The following is a 23,325-nucleotide window of genomic DNA, read 5'->3' on the forward strand; positions in this document are numbered from 1 at the left end:
TGCTCTGATCACAAGACTACAGTTCCCAGAATCCTTTGCAGTCAAGGAATGCTGGTTAAACCTGTTCAAGCCAGATACAGCATTGTAAAACATCCCTATCGCCCTCAGCGCTTGCACTTGTTTTGATTTGAAACTGCAGTTCCTAGAAGGGCCAGCAAGTGGCATAAACTCTTTATCTCAGTTTACCAGCTACACATTAGTGCTATATTCAAAATAAAAGAAAATGTGGCTACACATCACTTCTGTTTATGCTAATGACAGTTGGCCTCCTGCTCACCTGCTCCTATCGGATAAACCAGCCACTTTCATTTATCTTCTTGCATTTATACAGAAGTCAGTGAAATTTCAACCCACTAAATACTGGGAGAAAGACAATCCCTGGCATGGAGATTGAAGGGTTTCTGCGACACAACAGTTAACGGGTGGGGAACCTGTGGCTCTCCAAATGTGTTGTTGTTGTTGTTTAGTCGCGTCCGACTCTTCGTGACCCCATGGACCAGAGCACGCCAGGCACTCCTGTCTTCCACTGCCTCCCGCAGTTTGGTCAAACTCATGCTGGTAGCTTCGAGAACACTGTCCCACCATCTCGTCCTCTGTCATCCCCTTCTCCTTGTGCCCTCCATCTTTCCCAACATCAGGGTCTTTTCCAGGGAGTCTTCTCATGAGGTGGCCAAAGAACTGGAGCCTCAGCTTCAGGATCTGTCCTTCCAGTGAGCACTCAAGGCTGATTTCCTTAAGAATGGAGAGGTCTGATCTTCTTGCAGTCCATGGGACTCTCAAGAGTCTCCTCCAGCACCATAATTCAAAAGCATCCATTCTTCGGCGATCAGCCTTCTTTATGGTCCAGCTCTCACTTCCATACATCACTACTGGGAAAACCATGGCTTTAACTATACAGACCTTTGTTGGCAAGGTGATGTCTCTGCTTTAGGACTCTTAATTTCCATCAGCTCCAAACAACATTGCCAATGGTCAAGGATAATCATAGAACTGTAGAAGGGACCCTGGAGGTCTAGTCCAACCATCTGCAACACAGCAATGATGATAGGAGTTGCAGCCCTGTGATGTCCCCAATAGAAGAATAATAATAATAATAATAATAATAATAATAATAATAATAATAATAATAATAATAATTTATTATTTATACCCCGCCCATCTGGCTGGGTTTCCCCAGCCACCCTGGGCGGCTTCCAACAAAACACTAAAATACAATAACCTATTAAACATTAAAAGCTTCCCTAAACAGGCCTGCCTTCAGATGTCTTCTAAAAATTTGGTAGTTATTTTTCTCTTTGACATCTGGTGGGAGGGCGTTCCACAGGGCGGGTGCCACCACCAAGAAGGCCCTCTGCCTGGTTCCCTATAACCTGGCTTCTTGCAGCGAGGGAACCTCCAGAAGGCCCTCTGTGCTGGACCTCAGTGTCCAGGCAGAATGATGGAGGTGGAGACACTCCTTCAGGTATACTGGATCCCCAAGACAGGTAATCCCTGGGTTCCAATCTCTTGACTGCTTTAGTCACCCATTTCTGGATGAAAGTTTCTTCCCAAATCCCAGACAGCAACTGGGATAAGTAGGGCTAATCTGCTCTGCTCTGCCAACTCCCAGCACGTGGTTGCCTAAGGTGCGTGCTTCAAGCTGTCCTAAACTGTTAATTGTGGATACAGCAGTATGCAGAACCAGAACATGCATGCGTAAAATGGAAATCTTTCAAAATATGTGCCATGGGTGTAGGGATTTCACGCCTGGCCTGGCAACTTTTAATGAGAAGCCAGAGGAGGAGGAGGAGGGAGCTAGGGAAACTACCTTTCCTATGAGCTGACAAATTACAACAGCTGCTAAAATAGCCCCGAGGGTTTAAGATAAGAAACTTGTATGGCTGGGTAGTTAGCAAGATCTCCAGAGGAGTCAGGCTGAGGACAACTGCAGGATTTGTGAGCTCCAGGCAACAGACTTTAAACCAGACGCTCTCACTATGGATCTCCAGGGATGATGAGGGGGAATGGGTGGTGTTGAATAGTAGGTAGACATGGCAGACGACACAGCAATTTCTCCAAAGCAGCTCTTTATTTTGTAAGCTGGAATAGAAACTGAACAGCAAACAGCTCAGCCGGCCTGCTTTTATAGGCAGCCAGCTGTCAACATTGTAGCAACAACAACCCAGGGTTTCCCGCCTAAAATAACTGACGTGGACCTGAGTGAAAACTACCTACAGTATCCCCCTGCTGACCCAGGGTGAGAACTTCAGTACATAACAGGTGGGGTCATAGGTTCATCGAGTTGTAGAGTGGGAAGGGGCTTCTGAGTGTCATTTAGTCCAACCCCCTGCAATGCAGGAATCTCAAGGTCCTTTGAAAGGGCAGATTTGAGAGGGACTGAGTACAGCTGGAAGACTAAACATTTTAAGGGCATGTAAAGCAACATTACAAGCGTCTCATGTTATGCCTCTGTCCATGGCTACCATACAAGCATCTCCTAGCATTTCCAATGACCCTTGCCCTTCCTTCCTTCCTTCCTGCTCTTTATGTGCGAGAAGCCGCCTTGATCATCTTCAAATCCAGTAGGTTTTGGAGGGAGTGGTGGTGCTGTGGTCTAAACCAGTGAGCCTCTTGCCTGGCCCATTGGAAGGTTGGCGGTTCAAATCCGCCTGATGGGGTGAGCTCTGTGACGTTAACATATGAGAGTGCTGGTGGTGAAATAGTTAAACAGGTTACCCAATCAGGACCCAGGGGTGGAATCAGAGGGACTATAAAACCAGCTCTGGAAGGGGTGAAGGGAGGAGTTCATTGGGAGTTGGGTGGTTGGTTGGAGTGGGAGTGAATTGGGATAGAGTCTGTGGGTAGGTTGAGATAGTGTAGAGAAATAAGCTGAGTCAGTAACAGTTAGGAACTAGAAAGACAAGTAAATTTATATGAGAGGTGGTTTAGTGAGAGCGAGCAGGTAGCGGAAGTTATAGGTCTGGATAGGCACCCCATGACTGTAATTGACCGATACCGTTTATGAAACCGCACGCTTGTTAAACTGCAATAAATAAAGAGAAGTTTATGTTCCAATTTAACTCTGACTGGACTCAGTATTGTACCAGGTAGGGCCTGGGTGGTGGCAGCGAGAAATAAAGTGGCGGCACAGGGATCAATAGACAGTGAAACATCCTGTTGCTACAAGCTCCTGTTGCTCTCTCCCAGCTTCTGTCAGCCTGGCAGTTTGAAAGCATACCAGTGTGAATAGATAAATAGGTACTGCTGCAGTAGGAAGGTAATCTGTGTTTCCTTTTTTAAAAAATTAATTTTTTATTAAGGTTTTTGCGTTACAAAATAGAAAAAGAAAAGAAAGAAAAGAAGAAAAAAAAAGGAAGTACAAAATAAGAAATTGTTAAAAACAATCAATCTTCTCATCATATTATTTTTCATTTACTTTTTTCTCAGACCTCATACCTCCCTTTTTTTGTATTCAAATTCTATATATTAGCTCAGCAATCTCTTTCCCTCTTTATTCTACCCAAATCTTTAATCTTAAATTATTAGAACCTTGAATTTTTACTTATAGAAACCCATTTTTTCATATTCTGGGAGCTTGTGGGGAATTTTTTTGAGTTTTTTTGATTTTCTGTGACCATTGGGCCATGTTGGGTTTTTTTGAAAATTTTCTGAGTTTGAATTTCTGTGTGCTGGTTGGCTGGGGGAACGGTTGGGGAGGAGTTTGCAGCAGTTGGGGAGGGGCTGGGGGAGCAGTTGGGTAGGGGTTTGCAATTTCTGCGTGGTGGGTGGGTGGGTGGGTGGGGGAACAGTTGAGCTTTTTGAAGACTTTGGTGATTTTTTAAGCTTTTCCAAAACTTCTTTTGCAGCCATTTGAGGTTTCTGAAGACTTCAGTGATTGATTGTTGAAGCTTTTCCAGAACTTCTTTTGCATCCATTTGGTTAGTTAAACTTTTAAAACTTTTTGGGGGGTTTTTGGATTTTGGGTTGGGGACTTGGTTCTGGGTTTTAATTTCTGTGTGCTTTTGAATTTTTTGGATTTGAAGCACATCACTGATTTTTTTTTCTTTTTCTGAGTTTACGAAGGAGCTGTGCTGCTATGGGACCCAAGAAGACTGCTGCTGCAGAGGCCGGCGAGAGGAAGAAGGAGAAGGTGACGCTGGAAATGAAGAAGGAGATCACCCGGAAGCACGACGGCGGAATGCGTGTGACGGACCTCGCCAGGGAGTACGGCAGGAATCCATCAACCATCGGGACCATCCTGAAGATGAGGGAGAAGATCATGGCGACTGATGCAGCCAAGGGAGTCACCAGGATCATGAAGAACCGGCCAGCTGTTCTGGAGGAGGTCGGGAAGTTGCTGCTCATCTGGTTAGAAGAGAAGCAGCGTGCAGGGGACACAGTGACTGAGGCCGTCATTTGCGAGAAGGCCAAGGCCTTGCACGCAGACCTCGTCCAGGATCAGCCAGGAACCTCAGGCGAGCCAGAAGTCTTCAAGGCAAGCAGAGGTTGGTTTGACCGGTTCAAGACAAGATCCGGAATCCACAGCGTGGTCAGGCATGGAGAGGCTGCCAGTTCTGATGTTCCTGTGGCTGAAGACTTTGCAGTGGAGTTCCTGGAGATTGTGAAGACGGAGGGCTACGTTCCACAGCAGGTCTTCAACTGTGACGAGACCGGGCTGTTTTGGAAGAGGATGCCCAAAAGGACTTTCATCACCCAGGAGGAGGCCAGGTTGCCTGGCCACAAGCCCATGAAGGACCGTCTGACCCTGCTCTTCTGTGCCAATGCAAGCGGCGACCTGAAGATCAAGCCCCTGCTGGTGTACCACTCGGAGAACCCACGGGCCTTCAAGAGACACAAGATCGACAAGGAGCAGCTGAGTGTCATGTGGCGATCCAACAGCAAGGCTTGGGTCACACGTGTGCTGTTTGTGGACTGGGTCAATCTTGCTTTTGGCCCTGCTGTCAAACAGTACCTGCTGGACAACGACCTGCTGCTGAAGGCTTTGCTTCTGATGGACAATGCTCCTGCTCATCCTAAAGGCCTTGAGGTGGACTTGTTGGAGGAGTTCAGCTTAATCAGCATCATGTTCCTGCCGCCTAACACCACGCCACTGCTCCAGCCGATGGATCAGCAGGTCATCGCCAATTTCAAGAAACTCTACACCAAGGAGCTTTTCAGGCGATGCTTCGAGGTGACTGACTGCACCACCATCACCCTGCGGGAATTCTGGAAGGACCACTTCGACATCGTCACCTGCTTGAAGATGATCACCACGGCCTGGAACGGGATCAGCCAGAGAAATTTGAATTGCGCTTGGCGCAGCCTGTGGCCGGACTGTGTGGCACCAAGTGACTCTGATGCACCAGAGTCAACAGTGGTGCAGGACATTGTTGCCTTGGGGAGGACCATGGGACTGGAGGTCACAGAGAAGGACATCAGCGAGCTGGTGGAGGAGCACGACCACGAGCTGACCACCCAGGAGCTGGTCGAACTGCAGGCAGAGGCTGCGCAGGAGTGGGCCTCGCTGGAAGAGGAGGAAGCAACTGAGGAACGGCTGTCCTCCAAAGAACTGAGGGACATTTGCCAGAAGTGGAAGGATGTGCAGGCTTTTGCGCAGCGGCACCACCCTGACAAGGACCTGGCACATGACCTTGGGAACACTTTTGATATGAGGGTCATGTCACCTTTCAGGGAGGTGCTGAAAAGGCGGATGAAGCAGCAGACCATGGACAGGTTCTTCAGCAAGAAGCAAAGAGTGGAAGAGAAGCCTTCTTCGAGTGGTCCCCCAGAGTCTTAGAAAATGTACGGTACACTTTGTTGATTTTTAAATGTTTTTCTGTCATGTTTAGAAACTTAATTTATTTTTCCTTCAATTTTTGAACTGATCTTTACAGTATGTGTGACTTTAAAGAGCAGTTAATAAACTCTTGTTGTACCAAATTTGGCTTTGTTTGGACTTTTTTTGACCATAGGAACGCATTAATTGATTTTCAATGCATTCCTATGGGATTTCATGCTTCGCAAGACGAAAAATTCGCTAGACGAAAAAACTCGCGGAATGAATTAATTTCGTCTTGCGAGGCACCACTGTATTATGTGTGAGATCTGTTATCATGAATAGCTCAGTTGGTAGAGCATGGGACTCTTAATCTCAGGGTAGTGGGTTCGAGTCTCACATGGGGCAAGATTCCTGCATTACAAGGGGTTGGACTAAATGACCCTTCTTGTCCCTTACAATTCTATGATTCTATGCTCTTGCCTTTTTGAAATGAACTAACCCTACAAAAGGCTAAAAGCCAAGTAAGAGACATATTTCAAACAGATTGTGTGAATCAGCCCTTGGGACTCACTGAGACAAAAACCCTCCTTGGGTGTGGTGATCAGAAGTTTCTGCCGATTTCCAGCTTGTGCCAAGATTATGACCTTCAAATTATGGAGCTGCTGAGTCAACATCACAAGGTCTACTGTAGTCTGCAGCGTAATGCCCATTGTTTGAGGACCTAGCTAGCAGGATAGAAACCAAGCTCCACCTACACATTCTTAGGAAAAGTCCCATTCCCCAAAGAGCTTTAGCTCAATGGCAGAGCACATGCTTGCATGCAGAAGGTCCCATGTTCAATTCCCAGCATCTCCAGGTAGGCATGGAGGAGATACTACTTATTCTGTGAACCACCATGAGACTCCTGGGTATAGGGTGGTATATAGATTCAATTAATAAAATAAATTATTATTATTATTATTATTATTATTATTATTATTATTATTATTATTATCACCATCAGTGTAGACAATACTAAGCAGGAAGAACCAATGGTCCAACTTCCCATGTTCCACAGACTAACACTACGAAAGTTTATACTTTTTCCATGGTCCTACTGCCCCCTAGTCTCCAACCTGCAATAGAGGTACAATCAGAAAGGTCAAGTTTAAAGAACTGGCAACCTAACGTGCATGGAACAAAAAAGTGTTTAATGTAGGCAGAGTGCTGACGTTGAGAGGCTTGCTCAAGGCCAATTAATGACTCAGAAATTTGGGACTTCCCATCTCACGTTCCCAAGACACAACGTACTAGCTCTCCAGATTTAGTAATTCTAAACCTTCTCTGTTTTCAGTTCCCATTCCCAGAGGGAGAAGTTCAAGGTGATGGTCCTGGTGTATACAGCCTGGGACTAGGATATCATAAAAGGTAGCCTCATCCTTTATATATTCAACCAAAATCTATACTCCATAAGCGAGAGAGCCTTTCGCAGATACCACCCTATCAAGAGCCCACTTCTGAAGCTGTTTTTATTGCAACGGACAGAGGGGACCAAATAGCCCTTCAGCTGAACAAGTATTCATATTAGCAAAAGTGCCAAGCTATTGAAATTCAACAAAACATGGAGGCAGCAATTTTTTATTTTTTTTTTAAATATTTTTTATTAAGGATTTTCTTGTTTTACAGAAATGGAGGCAGCAATTGAAAAATATGAAATGGTGCTGCTTAGCCTCATGTTACTATCTGCTCAAGTGGCTATTTTTTGCGTTTTGAACTCACTGCTGCTTGCTTTAATGCAGTTGTTATCGGAGATAGTTAAGTCCCATAATAAAACACATTAAAATGATACTAAATAGTTCTTTAAAGCAGGGGTCAGCAAAATTTTTCAGCAGGGGGCCGGTCCACTGTCCCTCAGACCTTGTGGGGGGCTGGACTATATTTTTTGGGGGAAATGATCAAATTCCTATGCCCCATAAATAACCCAGAGATGCATTTTAAATACAGTGGTACCTCGGGTTACATACGCTTCAGGTTACAGACTCCACTAACCCAGAAATAGTACCTCGGGTTAAGAACTTTGCTTCAGGATGAGAACAGAAATTGTGCGGCAGCGGCGCAGTGGGAGGCCCCATTAGCTAAAGTGGTGCTTCAGGTTAAGAACAGTTTCAGGTTAAGAACAGACCTCCAGAACGAATTAAGTACTTAACCCGAGGTACCACTGTAAAAAGCACACATTCTACTCATGTGAAAACACCAGGCAGGCCTCACAAATAACCCAGAGATGCATTTTAAATAAAAGGGTACATTCTACTCATGTAAAAACACACTGATTCCTGGAATGTCCGCAGGCCAGATTTAGAAGGTGATTGGGCCAGATCCGGCCCCTAGTTTGCCTACCCATGCTTTAGGATTGCCACCCTGCTTTTCTGCCAAATAGACATAGAATGAAAATAAAAGGACAAGACACGAAAGGAAGAGATGAGGCAGGAAGAGGAAAACATGAAAATTCACCCACCAAACCTTGTTGGTAAATTGCAAACATATACTCAATTCTTGGCCAAGATGAAGTAATGTCATATCATTATTTTTTTTAATGTTATAAGTATCAGGTACCATGCTGGCTGCTGGGAAAACAGAAACCATGAGATGTGTTTCCAAAGTGTTTGATGAGATAAAACGAAAGTGAGAGCAAATGAGAATTTGTTTATGGGATAAGAATCACTGAGTGTGAAGAAAAAGTGTTTAACTGTCCCCACACCTGGTGATTCTCCCTTTTGAATAGTCGTAGATGACAATCTTACTGGAGAAACTAAGACTCCCCTGCAATTTCCTCCCTTCATACTCCTTAGCATTATGGGGCAAACATGGAGTCTGCAACCCTAAGGGATCCAAAATAAATGTTATTTTCACAACAGGCACTACCACTTCATTTCCCAGCCACACAGCAAAGCAGAACATCAAATATGTTTGCCGCCGCCTCCCAAAAAATACCCATTAAATGGAATACATGTGGCAACACTTGCTGTGCAATGACCCTCGTTCACGCTGCGAGTTGTGCTTCATGACACACCCTTCAAGTAGGAAAGTAATGTCTATAGCATTCCTAGCCCTTCCTGCTAAAACAGACACAAGTTAGAAGCTGAGAGGCATTTTTCTATGCGCAGGAAAAATGTGAAGGGTGGAACAACTCTAAGTGACAAATGAAAAAGGCTTTAATGTACTGTCCCGTTCTGGAACCAGGCAAAATGAGCTCAAGCCGTTGCATCCAATACCAGTGGAATATACTTCATTGTAGGGCATATCATATCCATCTCTGTGGGTTCTATCCTACTATTCCATTTTAAAAGCCCTGCAAGAAACAGACGTTTGCAGCCCAGGCTACAAATGAGACACATTCTTCCTCTGAAGCACAGGACAGCATATATCGCCCCCCTTTAACCTCACACCAACCTGGTTAGGTAGAAAAGAGCCAAAAAAAATTGCCCATGTGGCAATTTGAACCTGGTCTCTGCAATACTAAACCAATGCTCCAAATAGTTAGAATCCTAGAATTTTAGAGTTGCAAGGGACCCCAAGGGTAATCTAAACCAACTGCTTGCAATGCATCGCACTGTACTTGAAAACTACTGTTATGAAACTAAAAGTCTCAAGATCCCACTATTTGTGCAGTATTTTGCTAAGAGTACTATTGGACTGCGTCTGCCGAAAGCATTTTTGTTTAGGCAGGCCTACCCGGGACGCAGGTGGGTTAAACCACGGAGCCTAGGACTTGCCGATCAGAAGGTCGGCGGTTCGAATCCCCGCCATGGGGTGAGCTCCTGTTGCTCGGTTCCTGCTCCTGCCAACCTAGCAGTTCGAAAGCATGTCAAAGTGCAAGTAGATCAATAGGTACCGCTCTGGCGGAGAAGGTAAACGGTGTTTCCGTGTGCTGCTCCTGTTTGCCAGAAGCGGCATAGTCATGCTGGCCACATGACCCGGAAGCTGTACGCTGGCTCCCTCGGCCAATAAAGCGAGATGAGTGCCGCAACCTCAGAGTCGGTCACAACTGGACCTAATGGTCAGGGGTCCCTTTACCTTTACCCAGACATGTCATGCGTTTTAAACCAACTTAGTGTATTGTTGACGTTAATTATTTTCAAGTGGTTCAGTACTTGCTTTTAACTGAAAACCTTGCTTTTGAAAACCTATTTGAAGTGATATACAAATGTTGTGAATAATAAAGTGTAATAAATTGGAGGACACGATAAGTCCCTTCCTCAAAAAGCTTCTTACGAATCTCAACTAGGGGTGGAGCAAAGAGGAGAGGATGAAAAGGGTTTCAGTGTTTAGATGATTTAAAAAGTGCTCTTAATCAACCAGGAGGTGTTTTAAAAAGGTAATTTTAAAATGCTGGCTGATTTTTGACCCTCAAGGTAATACCAAACTACAAATCCCACTTGACCATTGGCCGTATTAGCTGAGGCTTGGGGGAATTGGAGTCTGGCCGGCACTTGCAGGGCCATCCCAGCTTAGAAAAACTGTTCATAGTCCTCACGCATCAGTGTGTGTGCCCGGAGGCGCCAAGAGCTGCAGTTCCAGCGCTCGCTTTTGCTTTGGGGCAGTTATGAGAAGACAGTATAATAGACTTCAAATGTATTGCAGATGAGACGTTTCCAAGTGTTCTGCACAACTCTGTAACTGGCTGCACCAGTGACATTTTTGACAATATCATAATTTCATCAACTCTTGGTATACCAGTTGCTGCTTCAACTGAAGGCAGACGGAAAACTGGCTCTCATGATGGACAATATGATGAAGCGTCTTACATGGACAATAGATTCCGTGCTCCATTAGCATATTCCTGTAGTGATGAATCTGATTCTGATCCAAGAAAGAATCTTATACTTAACTTTCAGGATACTGTGTAAGAAATAGATTACATGATTTAATATTACATCTTGTGTTGGATCCAAAGATACACTTCTGCTCACAGAAGACTCCCTTCTGCTTATGGATTAGAACTTTCTGATTCAACTTAAAAATAACTTTCAAAAGATATTCTCTGACAAATAGGTTTCATGAATGCCCGATTTAAATGTTGCTGCATGTCTTATCACTATTAAAAGCTGAGATGGGGTGTAATTTCATTATATATTTTGGCAACAGAGAAAAAAACGTTCCTCTTCTTCCAGCCTTCAGCTAATTAAAGAACCTATGGTCTTTTTAAAAAAAGAAAGAAAAGGAAAAACTGTGCATGACAGACATCATAGACCTTCACATGAAGGAATGTCTCTTTCCAGGATATTCCTGCTGTGCCATGCTTATGCATCATCTGGAAATAATGTTTTTTTTTCTTCAGAGCTATTGTTCTATTAGTATGCAGGCACTCAGTCACACTTCATACTGAATGGGTGGCACTAAATGGCTACTCAGGACAGGAGTTACAAATATAAGGGTCAGCAACCTCACAATGCCTATGGCAGCAGTGTCTCAGACCTGATGTAACTGATCTGTAGAAAGGACTCTGTCAATTGAAAACAAGAGATGTTACATGTACCTTTCTTATCCATGAAAATCTTTCAATAAAAACTTTTTAAAAAATGGATGAAGTCATCTGAGAGGAAAACTTCAGAATGGTAAAAGAAAGAAGAGTTGGATTAGTGAAGGGCAGTGATGTAACAAGGAGGGCAGGAAGGTTAGAGAGCAGGGAGTGAGACTACAGAAAGTTTTAAAGGAAGGGCAAGGAGTTTGGGTTGGATGGAAAGGATCTGGAGAGGGGCACCACAGGTCTGAAGAATGAGCAGAGTGAATTATCCCAACAGTAGAATGCTAAGGAGTCATAAGGGAAAGACAGAGGTTACAAAATCAAACATATAATAAAGAACCCAACAAGAAAGCAGATTCTAACGACAGCTTACCAGCTAGATGTGTCACCTACTTACATGGGTATGTCAGGAATGATAGAACTAAAAATCTTTGCTATGCAGTTCTATATACAGTGGTTCCTTGGGTTAAGTACTCAATTCGTTCCGGAGGTCTGTACTTAACCTGAAACTGTTCTTAACCTGAAGCACCACTTTAGCTAATGAGGCCTCCTGCTGCCGCCGCGCCGCCAGAGCACGATTTCTGTTCTCATCTTGAAGCAAAGTTCTTAACCCAAGGTACTATTTCTGGGTTAGCGGAGTCTGTGACCTCAAGCGTATGTAACCCCACTGTACACTGCTACTTAGCAGACACTTCAAGGAAGTATGCTCCCAGCATATTTTCGCTTTTTAAACAGGAAAATGGAAAAAGAAAAACAATTACTTTTCTTTGTATTCTTAATCATCAAAGCATTGAATGGATTTTTTTTCTGGAGGGAAAGCAATATAAAAATATTTAAAATAAAAATAAACAAGGGAACAAAGCAGCAGAGAGAACTGTAAAGAATTTAAGGGACGTTGGAACAAGCCAAACTGCAAAAAAGTAATGTAAGGCAAACAAGAGCAGGACTATACAATCCTTTATACAAACACTCAGAATTTTTTATACTTTACTGAAGGAATAAAAGCCTAGTGCCACATTTATTTTTTACTGCCAGATAATAACATTTGTTTTCTAGGCTTTTTAATGTTGCGATTATTTTATGTCGGAAGTCTTAATTCTTCAGTGTTTCTTTTTATAGCAACATATCTTAAATAATGATTTCATTTTAGCTGGATCATATGACTTAAGAAGCCTGTCATTAATGTAAGAACATTTGTGCTTTTTTTTGTCCGGTTTGCACTACTTAATTGTTGTTGAAAGACCTTTGCTTCTAATGAACACATTCCGATACTCCCTTTTTTCTCTATTGCAAAATGTTTGGAGCTTTGCTAATTTGTCCATGGGAAATAAACACACACCATCTTCTAGATAAGTCAGCCTCTCAGGCTAACCTACCTCACAAGGTTATTGCATGGATAAAATAGGGAGGAAGAGAATAAAGCACGCCATCTTGAGGTGGGATATAAATGCAACAATAAATAAAACTATTATTTGTTGAATTTATATCGCGCCCTTCTTCCCAAAGCAACCATCAGTTTATACTCTCCCAACATTTGATGCAGCAAGAAAAAGAATAAGCACCCACACCTGCTTAAAACAGGAGCCTTTCAATGCAGCTTTCCTTTTTTAAACAAGACCATTTTTTCTGTTACATACACTACATACATTTCCCTGAAATGTGTGTTGTTAGCCCCTCGGGTGCTGCTTTTCTGCTACTACAACAGGAGTGTCAGGTTGCAGGTGTAAATAATGCAAGGCATGTTAGGTATTTCTGTAAAAGCATTCAGTAGCCAATACCTAACTCACAGCAGTAGGTTTTCAAGCAAGCGCATTCCTCCATTAAGAGTACAGTATTGCTACTCTCTACCTAACCTAGACCTGAAAGGTGTAATTAATAGGTGAAACCTGTTGAGGACCACTTTTCATACCCTTCCGCAGCAGCAGCAGCAGCAGCAGCAGCAGATGTAGCTTTTCCACTCGCAGATCCTGGCAGATTCCTTCTGAGGGCAAACAGATCCTTGAGTGCTGAGCCAAGGTGGGGTGGGGTGTCATGAGAGGACCCCAATGCCTCATTTTTGCACCCATCCTGGGTCTGTGCCTCCAGCAGGTGCCAATTTTACCAGCCCCTGGGTATGCCTCTATTATGTGTGATCTCTAGTGAGATTTCTGCATTGCAGGAGGTTGGACTAGATGACCTGCCAATGATCCCTTCCAACTCCACAATTCCTATTATTCTATACCAATGTGTTTATGGATTTGCTTTGCACTACAGCCAGGAAATAAAGGTGCCTTTCCTGGTGAGCTTTACCACACTGACCAAGCTTAGGTGACACTAACATGCACAGACCTAATCCTCCACACACTAATGGGACTTGAACTTAGGTCCATTTTTTTTCTTACAAATTCTTACACACTTAAGATTCTTCTATTCAAACCACCTTAACAGAAATTTTGCAATATGTAACGTATTAGCTGGTTAAAAGCCAGACAACTGCTACAGTTATACAGTTATTAGACAGCACTAAGGATATTGTACAGCACATACTTAAGACAGCTTAAGACACCTTCTTGCTCCTCAACACTTTCAGTCACGTACCTACCTTATCCACACCATCAGTCAGAAATAAAATATTGTCAACGCTGTATTTTTTTCTGTTGAAATGTCTGTTTGTGGTAGTGTTAATTTCCGCTTATATCTACAACTGTGAACGAACAACTATAATAAAAGAAAAATAATTATTCTGGATTAACCAAAAGGACACAACCAGCCATACTTGCTTGCGATTAAAAGCAAAGTTTATTTCTAGTCATTATGTAAGCTGAAAAAGTAATTTGTGGTCTTCATACAGTGCTGTATGAACATAGGCCCTCACACCACAACTACCCATTCTTTTCTGCTAAGATCCTGTCCACACTGTATTTCCCATTTTCAGCTATTTTCCTGAACACCACATACACAGCCGCCACTCCTGAGGTGTAATGTTGTTGTTGTTTAGTCATTTAGTCGTGTCCGACTCTTCATGACTCCATGGACCAGAGCATGCCAGGCACTCCTGTCTTCCACTGCCTCCCGCAGTTTGGTCAAACTCATGCTGGTAGCTTCAAGAACACTATCCAACCATCTCGTCCTCTGTCGTCCCCTTCTCCTTATGCCCTCAATCCTTCCAAACATCAGGGTCTTTTCCAGGGAGTCTTCTCTTCTCATGAGGTGGCCAAAGTATTGGAGCCTAAGCTTCAGGATCTGTCCTTCCAGTGAGCACTCAGGGCACCATAATTCAAAAGCATCAATCCTTCAGCGAACAGCCTTCTTTATGGTCCAGCAATACTTGGTTACTAATACGGCAGTGTGTTGTGGCTAGCACTGATCCCAGAGTTATGAGAATTTAAAACCCTAGCTCATATATAGGGAGTTTTCAAAGGCAAACACAGTAAGTACTCCACATTCCTTCCCCCCCCCTACTCTTTGAAGTAAGGATAGGAATAAATGGCCTTGGAATATAGCAAAATAATAGACTTCAGTGATGCATCTATCCAGTATGACCATGGCGATGAGGCATGTATAGCACTGGATAGCACCAAACATCAGTGGCAGGACTCCACTGATTACAGTACATACAAACAATAAAAAAGCCTGCCCCTCTCCTACAGCACACACAGACTTACAGGATGGGAGTTTTGGTAGCAAATTAAGGCAGGCAAGCAACTGCCCGAACTCAAGAGTTAGTTAAGGTCAGTTCCCATTTGGTTCTAGAAACAGAACTCTCCAGTGACACTTCAAAAGCTGGGGAAAGTTCTAACTCAGAGGCTTCTGCTTTTTCCATAGAAGGACCAACCCTTGCCAGGATTGGGAATGCCCCGTCTGAATCCCTGGAGAGTGTTTGCCAATCAGTGTACAGTGGTACTGTACCTTGGGTTACATATGCTTCAGGTTACAGACTCCGCTAACCCAGAAATAGCACCTCGGGGTAAGAACTTTGCTTCAGGATGAGAAGAGAAATCGTGCTCTAGGGGCGCGGCGGCAGCGGAAGGCCCCATTAGCTAAAGTGGTGCTTCAGGTTAAGAACAGTTTCAGGTTAAGTACAGACCTCCGGAACGAATTGAGTACTTAACCTGAGGTACCACTGTAAAAATGTTCTGTGCATTTTTCTGGAAGAGTCCATAGCTTTCATCAAATGAGACCTGGACCCAAAAAACGGTTAAGAACGTGTGCTCTATGTAGTCCTACATTCTATTTTCCCATTCCACCTAATAGATGCTGAATGCCCCCCACTCTGCCACTATCTATAAACCACCACAGAAACAAAGAAATAATGACACACATCTGTATAGCAGGGTTAACATAAGTGTTTTTTTTTCTAAAAAAATATGTCTAGGGGTACTCTCGTTTTCCTACTCATATTGAAATATTGCCCCTCAATGAGGCCAAACTTAGACTCACAAAATGTTTAGGGGAATGTGTCCCCCTGCGCCCCCCTAGAAAAGCACTGGTTAACATACATAAGTACAGTATATTGCCAAGGGTATATTGCCAAGTGTTCAAAGAAGTTCAAATGCCTTACCTAGCTGTAACGTTCACACCAATGCAGAAAGGTCAAATCAATAATATTGCAGTTGGAGGGGGCAAGGCTGAGGGTGAATTCAAGGCTCAGAAAAGTTTGGAAACTCTTAATTCATAGCTCAGTTTCTTAACCACTAAGTTATGGTAAGGATGGCGGTGGAAATTAAATCAGAACATAAGCTTCATTTTATCTGTTTATTTAATCATTTCATAAAATTTTTACACCTCTTGATTGCTATAAAAATATTCAAAGCGGTTTACACAACGATAAAGGAAAAATTACAACCACACTTTAAAGCATACAGAAGTTAAAATAATAAATAGATTAAAATTACCTCGACTTTCTAAGCATGCGGGTAGGCGTATCTAAACAAGTATGTTTATAGCAGGTGCCAAAAAAAATGTACAGCGAAGGTGCCCACTGGATCTCAACAGGCAGAGTTCCAAAGTGGGGGGGGGGGCTGAACAATTATTATTATTATTATTATTAAAATTGTACAGTATACCGTCCGCCCCAACCATATATTTCAAGGCAGCTCACAACCTAAAAATACAAGATAAAAAAAATTCACAAAATACATAATAAAAGCAAGAACAAAAGCGGCCCCATCACCTCCCTCCCCCGCTAAACGATCGAGTTCTTACCCTTCACCCTAAAGGCCCCTTGGAAACAACACAGGAAAAGCGACAGCGGAGTAAAAACCGGTAAAAACATAGTTACGAAAACGGGCAAATGACGATTCATATAAACCGGGTGAAGCTAGAGAGCGGCATGAACTCAGCAAAAGTAGAGGCGTCCCACGGAGAAGAAGAAGACCTTTCGCTGTCAGGGAAACATGAAGGAAGGGGGGGAATAAAAACTAAAAATTACGCCGCCTTTTCCTGTGACAAGGAGCGGGACCGCGAGTAGGTCGTGAGGAGCCCTGAGCCTCCAAGGCAAAATAAATCAACAAATAAGAGCCGCCGTCCTCTCACAACTCCACAGAGTTCTCCCCTCAGGGACGGCCCCTCGTTCCCCCTCCCTTTATAAATCCCTATTGTTTAGGCAGCCATTTCCTTCCGCCGGCCCGTTAGGCGATGTGCGCGTGCGCTGTAGCTCGATCTCTCCTTCTCTTCAACCGCCTCGCCTCGCGCTCATTGATCTAATTGCGGCGGCGGCGGCGCCGCGAGCCGAGCCGTACAAGGGCCTACCTCAAGCGCGCGCGCGCGCGCGAGACGTCATTTGAAGCGGCCGCCCAATCAAAAGGCGGCTGCTGCTGCTGCGGCTAAAAGCATATTAAGCCCGCGAGAATGGCTATTTGAAGGCACGGAGCAGGAGGAGGTGGGCGGGAAGGGCTGACATGTCAAGAAAGACAGCCCCCCGCGTCCAATCATGTAAGCGGCCCAAGGAGCTGCTTTGTCCCGCCCACGCTGCGCGCGCCCGCTCACCCTGTCTCTCTCTCTCTCTCTCCTTCCTCGCCCCCCCCTCTACTGTCACCACCACCCATACGGCCTTTCTTCACGTTTCTTCCCAGCCAACCTCTGCGGGAGAGTTTTTAAAAAGGGGGCGTGGCCTGTCGGAAAAGCCCGCGCGCTCTCTTCATGAGTAAGCGGAGGGCGGGGCGCGGTTTGGGTGGGGGGGAAAGGAGTGAGGAGAAAGACGGGCGTGCCGGCCAGCCAATGAGACGCCGCGCTACCTTTTCCGCCCGCGTCCCGCGCAATGTGGTGCGTGTGTGTGTGTGTGCCTGTGTGTCTCTGGCGTTGGGTTTTCTTCCACTCTCCCTCCTCTCTCTCTCTTGCCCTCCCCACTCCTCTTCCGTCACCCGCTCGGAGCCAATGGGGCGGCGAGGCGGTTTGGGGCGGAGGCTCCGCGCACACGCCCCGCCCCGCCCCTCCCGCGCGCTCCGAGGCGCCATGGGCTGAAAACTAAACCGAGATGGAATCTCCCAGTCTGAACCGGTTTGAGCCGGTTCCGAGTCTGTGGCACTAGAGGAGGAGGAGGCGGAGGAGGGGGACGAGCGGAAGGAGAAGAAGCGCCGCCGCCGCCGCCGAAAGAGGGGGAGAAGGGAGAAAAGAAAAAAAAGGGGGGAGCGGGGGTAAAAAAAGAGAGGCAGAAGAAGCCGCCGCCGCCGCGCTTGGTCCCCTTTTGCCGCCTTTTGCCGTGTGTGTGGAGAGAGAGAGAAGGAAAGGGGGGGGCGCTGAGGAGCGAGCTGCGTGAGGAGAAGGGGGCGCGCGCGTGTTTCCGCGAGTGCGTGTGAAAGGCGGGCGAGGGGTTCATTAAGCGCAGGAGTGGAGCGGCTGAGGAAGGGGTGGGTGGGTTTCGGGGTCGGGGAGGGGGCTAAGCCAAGGGCGATGAGCGGACCTCCGTGAGGGGACTTGGCTGACTCGCTCCACGCTCACTGGAGTTTCCTTGAGGACACCCCCCCCCAAAAAAGAATAACAATTCCGTGTGGGGTTCTTTTTTTACCCTCATAACGGGGTGGTTCGCTGAGGCAAGCACCTCCTTTCGGTCCATCGTCTGCCTCCCATCTCCCCTCGTTTTCGGGGGACGAGGTGTTGTGTTTGTCTTGTAGGCCCCAACCAAAGGGGTTGGCCCATCTCCCTTCGAAGCAGCGTGGCTGCCTCACCTGCGCTGGAGGCTTCTTGGAACCGCTTTTTTTAAAAAAACAGAGAGAGAGAAATATATATACATACATATATCTATATATATTTATAGTTTTGCCGTGTGTCTCTGTATATATACGCGAGCGTGAGAGAGTATAGCGTCCCCATACAACTGAATCTCGAGGAAAGGGCGGGAGAGGCAGGAAAAAGGGGGAGGAGAGAGAGAGAGGGCCCAGGAGTTGCCCCTTCCCCTCTTGTTAGACGAAGCAACCCTCTCTTGTCTTCTTGCCCCTTTTGTATTATTCTCCCCCCCTCTCTTTTTGTCGTGGGGTGGGGAGCAGGAAGGGGGGGTGTTGGAGGTGTGTGCATGTGTTTGAATGGGTGGCAAAGCCCTGATCCTCCATGTGGGTGTGTTAGCAACTTTGCTGAGTTTGGGAGGCAGAAAGTGACTTTTTGAGTGTGTGCGTTGGGTGGGTGTGTTTTCTTTCCCAGGCTCCCCCCTCCCTTCCTGGTAATTCACCCATTCTGCCCCCGTCCCCCTTCTTTTTGGTAGCAAGTCCAGTGGGGCTTCTTTTGTTGTTGTTGTGGTTGTTGGGGGCCGAGGGCGGGTGGGCTTGGAAGAAGCAGACTTTTCGGGGGCGCATGTAAAAAATAGACGCTTTGTTTCTCCAGTGTGTGTGTGTGTGTTGTTTGCAGGGGGGGAGTTGAAAAGGAAGAAAGGCTGGACAGGTCTTTTCACCCCACTCCTCCTCCTCCTACTTCTTGGCTTTGCTTGGATTTTTTTATTTTATTTTTTTATTGTTGCTCTCCGCTCCCTCTCTACGAGAAGTAGCTGTGATACTCAATTAGGTAAGTGAGAGTTCATCTGTGAAACTTGTGCATGATGGTGCACCAGTGGGAGATGGGATTGGGAAAGATGGGGAGGGAGAAGAAAGTAGGGAGTGGATACAATCCCAGGGGGGTGAAGTTTTATGGCGGGGCGGGGGAGAACTTCATGTATTTTAGGATGCAGCATTTGGACAAGCGGAAAGTACGGAAATAGCAACGGTGTGAAGCCCTGGAAGTGATGTTGCCTGCTAATCTCAAGGCCTAAACGTTATGTTGATGAACTCATTGTTTTCCTAGGAGAAAGCAGTGATGGGGGAGGAGGATGGATGTGCTTTAGAAAACAAAGTCCGGGGACTCTTCCTTGGGTTAGGGGGTGTAAGATCTGGGCATGGCTAAGCGTGGAGAGGTGTGCTGTGAAGCCTCATGGAAAGGGGGGGAGGAGGAAAGGGTGTGTGTATGCAAACCAAGGCCACGAGCCTTGGAAAGAGAAACCTCTGTTTGGGGTTGGCCTTCGTTTGGATCCTGCCTTGATCTAAATAAAGCGTGGGTGCTGTTGGAAGGACGAGAAACGAAGGCCTTGAAGTAATTGGATGGGGAAGGCGAGTCCGAAAGGTCCCAGCAAGCCAAAGCCATCCCTGGAGGATGGAGCAAAGCAGCAAGTGTGGGGTTGGGAAACTGGAGCTTGGGTGGGCAAAACGCAACGCGGGTAGGAGGAGGGCGAGGCGGCCTGGCGGGAGATTAGAGGTAGGGCCTCCTTCTTTCGGTGGGGGAAGTATATTGGGGGGGGGGGCTGGAGAGCGGGTGGAGAAATTAAGGAGCATAATCTGAATTATTGGGAGTGGAAGTTTCCAGAAATATATTTGTGCCTCTCTCACTGTGCAGCACTATTGAAACGTCCGTCTGGATCACGTGGGGGCCCTGTATAGAAAGCAGGGATAGAGGAGGGAGGGGCTGCAGTGGCCCAGCTGCTCTTTACGGCTGTCGGGGAGGAAAGGCAACAAAAATCTCTTTAAAGCTTCGCGTGCCCGGGGCTAGTGACCCTTGTTAGATATTTCGGGCGGTTTGGGGTTGTTGTTCTTTTAAGTGCAGATCGTAAGCGTTAGCTGTGTGTCGGTAGTAGTAGCAGCGTGAATGTTGCATGTGCTGCAGTGTGTCTGCTGTTTGGCGAAGGGCGGCAGCCGAGGCCTTTCCAGTGGGTGGGTGTGTAACTGCCGTCTTCGGATGTACCCCATGTGCTGCATCTGTTTACGTTACGTATCTATTACTGGTTTCAGCGAGCCTCCTCTAATTCACGTTTTTCTGTAATCGGAAGTTAATGCCTTGTTTCGAGGAAACGTTAGCGAAGCATTTATAGGGGGAGGGGCAGACTGCAGTCCAAAGTTTCGTATTCTCCAGCCTCCTGTAGGTTTCTGGTTGTGTGCAGATTGGTTTAACTTTCCTGAAAATGTACGGGCTTTCTGATGTGGGCATACTTAGAACTTTGGAGAGCTTACTTTCGGTAACGCTGGTCTGATAGCTGTTTTGTAATCGGTTAGTGGCAGTAAGTACCTCAATGAATACAGCTTTGAACGTCAACAGGATTGATACATTGTGAGCTCTGTAATTGATCATTTGTTTTCTCAATGTGGTAGTTTTTCTGATAAAACTCAACAAAAGTGTGCATTTAAAAAGTGGCAGTAAAGTTGCTAACGAACTTGGAGGAATTGAGTGCAAAGGGAGGAACCATTTTCACAATCTAGGTAAGGTTAATGATATGGAACAAATCGCATAGGTATACAGCAAAAGCTAGCCCTTTGAAAACCTTTCTTTATTGACAGCATGTGTTCCAAATGGTATTCCTTGGGCAGATGGTTAGATAGGGTTCACATGTAATATAAAGCTTATTTGGATAGAAATTATGTGACGTTTCTAGTATTCTATATCTTAAACTTCTTTGCATTCTAGTGACTTTCAGACTAGATTCGTTAATGTATTTACTGTATTGAACTTCTCATATATGTGCACTTGATGCATTCTAGCCTTTCCCACCCATTACTGTACTTTAAAATGACCTATCTGATCTAAAGAGATTACAAGTGGCAAAGTGCTCTTGTCTTTCTGCATTTGCAAGACTTATAAGACCTAACATGCAGTTTTGTGTGTTTTAGTTGGAGGTGGAAGATGCATGAAAATTGTTTCTGAGCTGTTGTGTGTAACTGTCTAGTCAGGAACAGTAGATGCAGCAATAAAGGGTGTGTGGCCAAGCATAGAAGAGGTGTGGTAATTTGATACTTGGAGCTAGGGAACTTAAGGAAAGTACTACCAAATATGGGGGGTAGCCTTAGTTTTTGTTCTAAATAGTAATATTGTGAGAAATTGAACACTTAAATTGTTATGTAGTAAGTAGCAATAGCATTGTGGATGTAAACCATAACTGCTGTGCTTATATCTAATTAAATATAGTGTGTTCTTCAGAAAACAAATTTGTTTCTTTGCTTGTCACTATTATGGTTATGATGGTTAATGCAGCCCAGACCAATGCAAATGTACCGTAATCCCAATGAGTTCAATGCACTTTTTTCTAAGTGTGTGATGAGTAGCCTTAGTTTGCCATTTATTACAGTTCACCAGGCTGTCTTCAGCAACAGTTGTTGTCCATTAACTATTTAGCTATGATTTTATTCTGCTCAACTGGTTAATGCTGATCTTGTGCTGTAAGTCCCACTGTCAAAACTTGTATATGTATTTCTGTAAGAATTTAATCCTTTAGGACATTTAGGCTGTCCTTATTACAGTCATGTGGGAGTAAACCTTGATGCTGCTGACTTCTGAGTAGATATGTTTAGGGGTGCACTGTGTTTTTGGTAAAGTTTCCAGAATGTGATGTTAAGGTTTCTGAGTGGGACACCATATTAATGTTACTGTATAGCAGGATTAGCAACACTTTTTCAGCTTTGATCAAATTTTATGCATGCCTGCTGTCTACTTCTCTGGATGGTAGGTTGAGAAGACTGTTATGGGGTAATAGCAAATTCTGTTGCCTTTAACTGCTGTTCACTCAGTGATATGTTCTGGTAGACTTAGTTGTTCAACATAAATAATTTCATGTGTTAATGATCTTCTTGGGTCAGTAAGTTAGCATTCTCCCCTGCCTCCCACCCCACACTTTAAAAATCTGTCAATGCTTTAGCATTTCTTGTTTCTTTTGACCATTTCTTTTACACTTTACATTATTAATTTGGGGGTCAAAGAGAAGCAGAATCAGATGCCACTCTTCCACATTTTAAAGATGCACACATTTTTGTAAAATACTTCAGCATTTGGTGTAATGAACACATTGTGACTCATTAACTCCTGGTTTAAGCACTAGCATTATTTTATTTTGAAGTTAACCAGGCATAAGTTTAATTTGTAGTATTATAAAATTTAGTATGACAATTATGGTTGGCTTACACTGAAGAAAAATTTCAACATTTGAATATGTTACCAGTAGTAAAAGATGGGAGCTGAAGTGGTCTTAAAGGCAGTTGGGAAGAACTTTGAATTTCTATTATATTAAACATAAGTAAATTCTGTAACTTGATTTCTTTCTTTAAATTTGCAGTAATCTATGCCAGCAATTATGACAATGTTAGCAGACCATGCAGCACGGCAGCTGCTGGATTTCAACCAGAAATTGGATATAAATCTGTTGGATAATGTGGTGAACTGCCTGTATCATGGAGAAGGAGCACAGGTACAGTATATGTTTGAGAACTAGAAACCTGCAGTTTATTATGTCTAAAGCATATCTGTAGAGGAAAAAATAGCTGGTTCTCTTGAAGACTTCTCATATGCTAGTAAAACATGACTAGCAGTCAAGCTGCATCTGAAGAGAATAAGCCAGCAGGAATGCTACAGTTACGTTGAAAAATACCTTGGTGGCTTCTTGTCTTGTTTTTCATGCCAGTAACAGAAAGATGGAATATGACTGAATTTACTATTGTTTGTTTCTTTTAATTTCTTAGAGATAAGTGTTCTGCTCCAGTTTTATGTCCCATTTATTCATAGGACTTTTAAGTGGAAGGCAAATTGCTGTCTCCTTTGCCTATAGTATGTCTGTGTCTCTGAAGTAGTTTAAATGTTTATTATGTGA

The 23,325-nt window shown here is 44.6% G+C and overlaps 1 protein-coding gene across 2 annotated transcripts in view; it reads left to right on the forward strand.

Moving 5' to 3' along the window:
- The first annotated feature begins 18,120 nt into the window (after positions 1 to 18,120).
- The window catches only part of XPO1 (exportin 1), a 38,880-nt gene continuing 33,675 nt past the window's right edge, over positions 18,121 to 23,325 (forward strand). The window contains exons 1-2 of one of the 2 annotated variants that reach the window (XM_081903783.1): positions 18,121 to 19,232; positions 22,795 to 22,926. In XM_081903783.1, coding sequence (XP_081759909.1) covers positions 22,801 to 22,926 — 126 coding nt within the window. In that variant the 5' untranslated portion in view covers positions 18,121 to 19,232; positions 22,795 to 22,800. Of the gene's footprint in view, positions 19,233 to 22,166; positions 22,188 to 22,794; positions 22,927 to 23,325 lie in introns of those variants that run through there. The other variant, XM_081903784.1, reaches the window with a different exon arrangement.

Source organism: Podarcis melisellensis (genome assembly GCF_964234715.1).
Source record: "Podarcis melisellensis genome assembly, chromosome: 3".
NCBI classification, from domain to species: Eukaryota; Metazoa; Chordata; class Lepidosauria; order Squamata; family Lacertidae; genus Podarcis; species Podarcis melisellensis.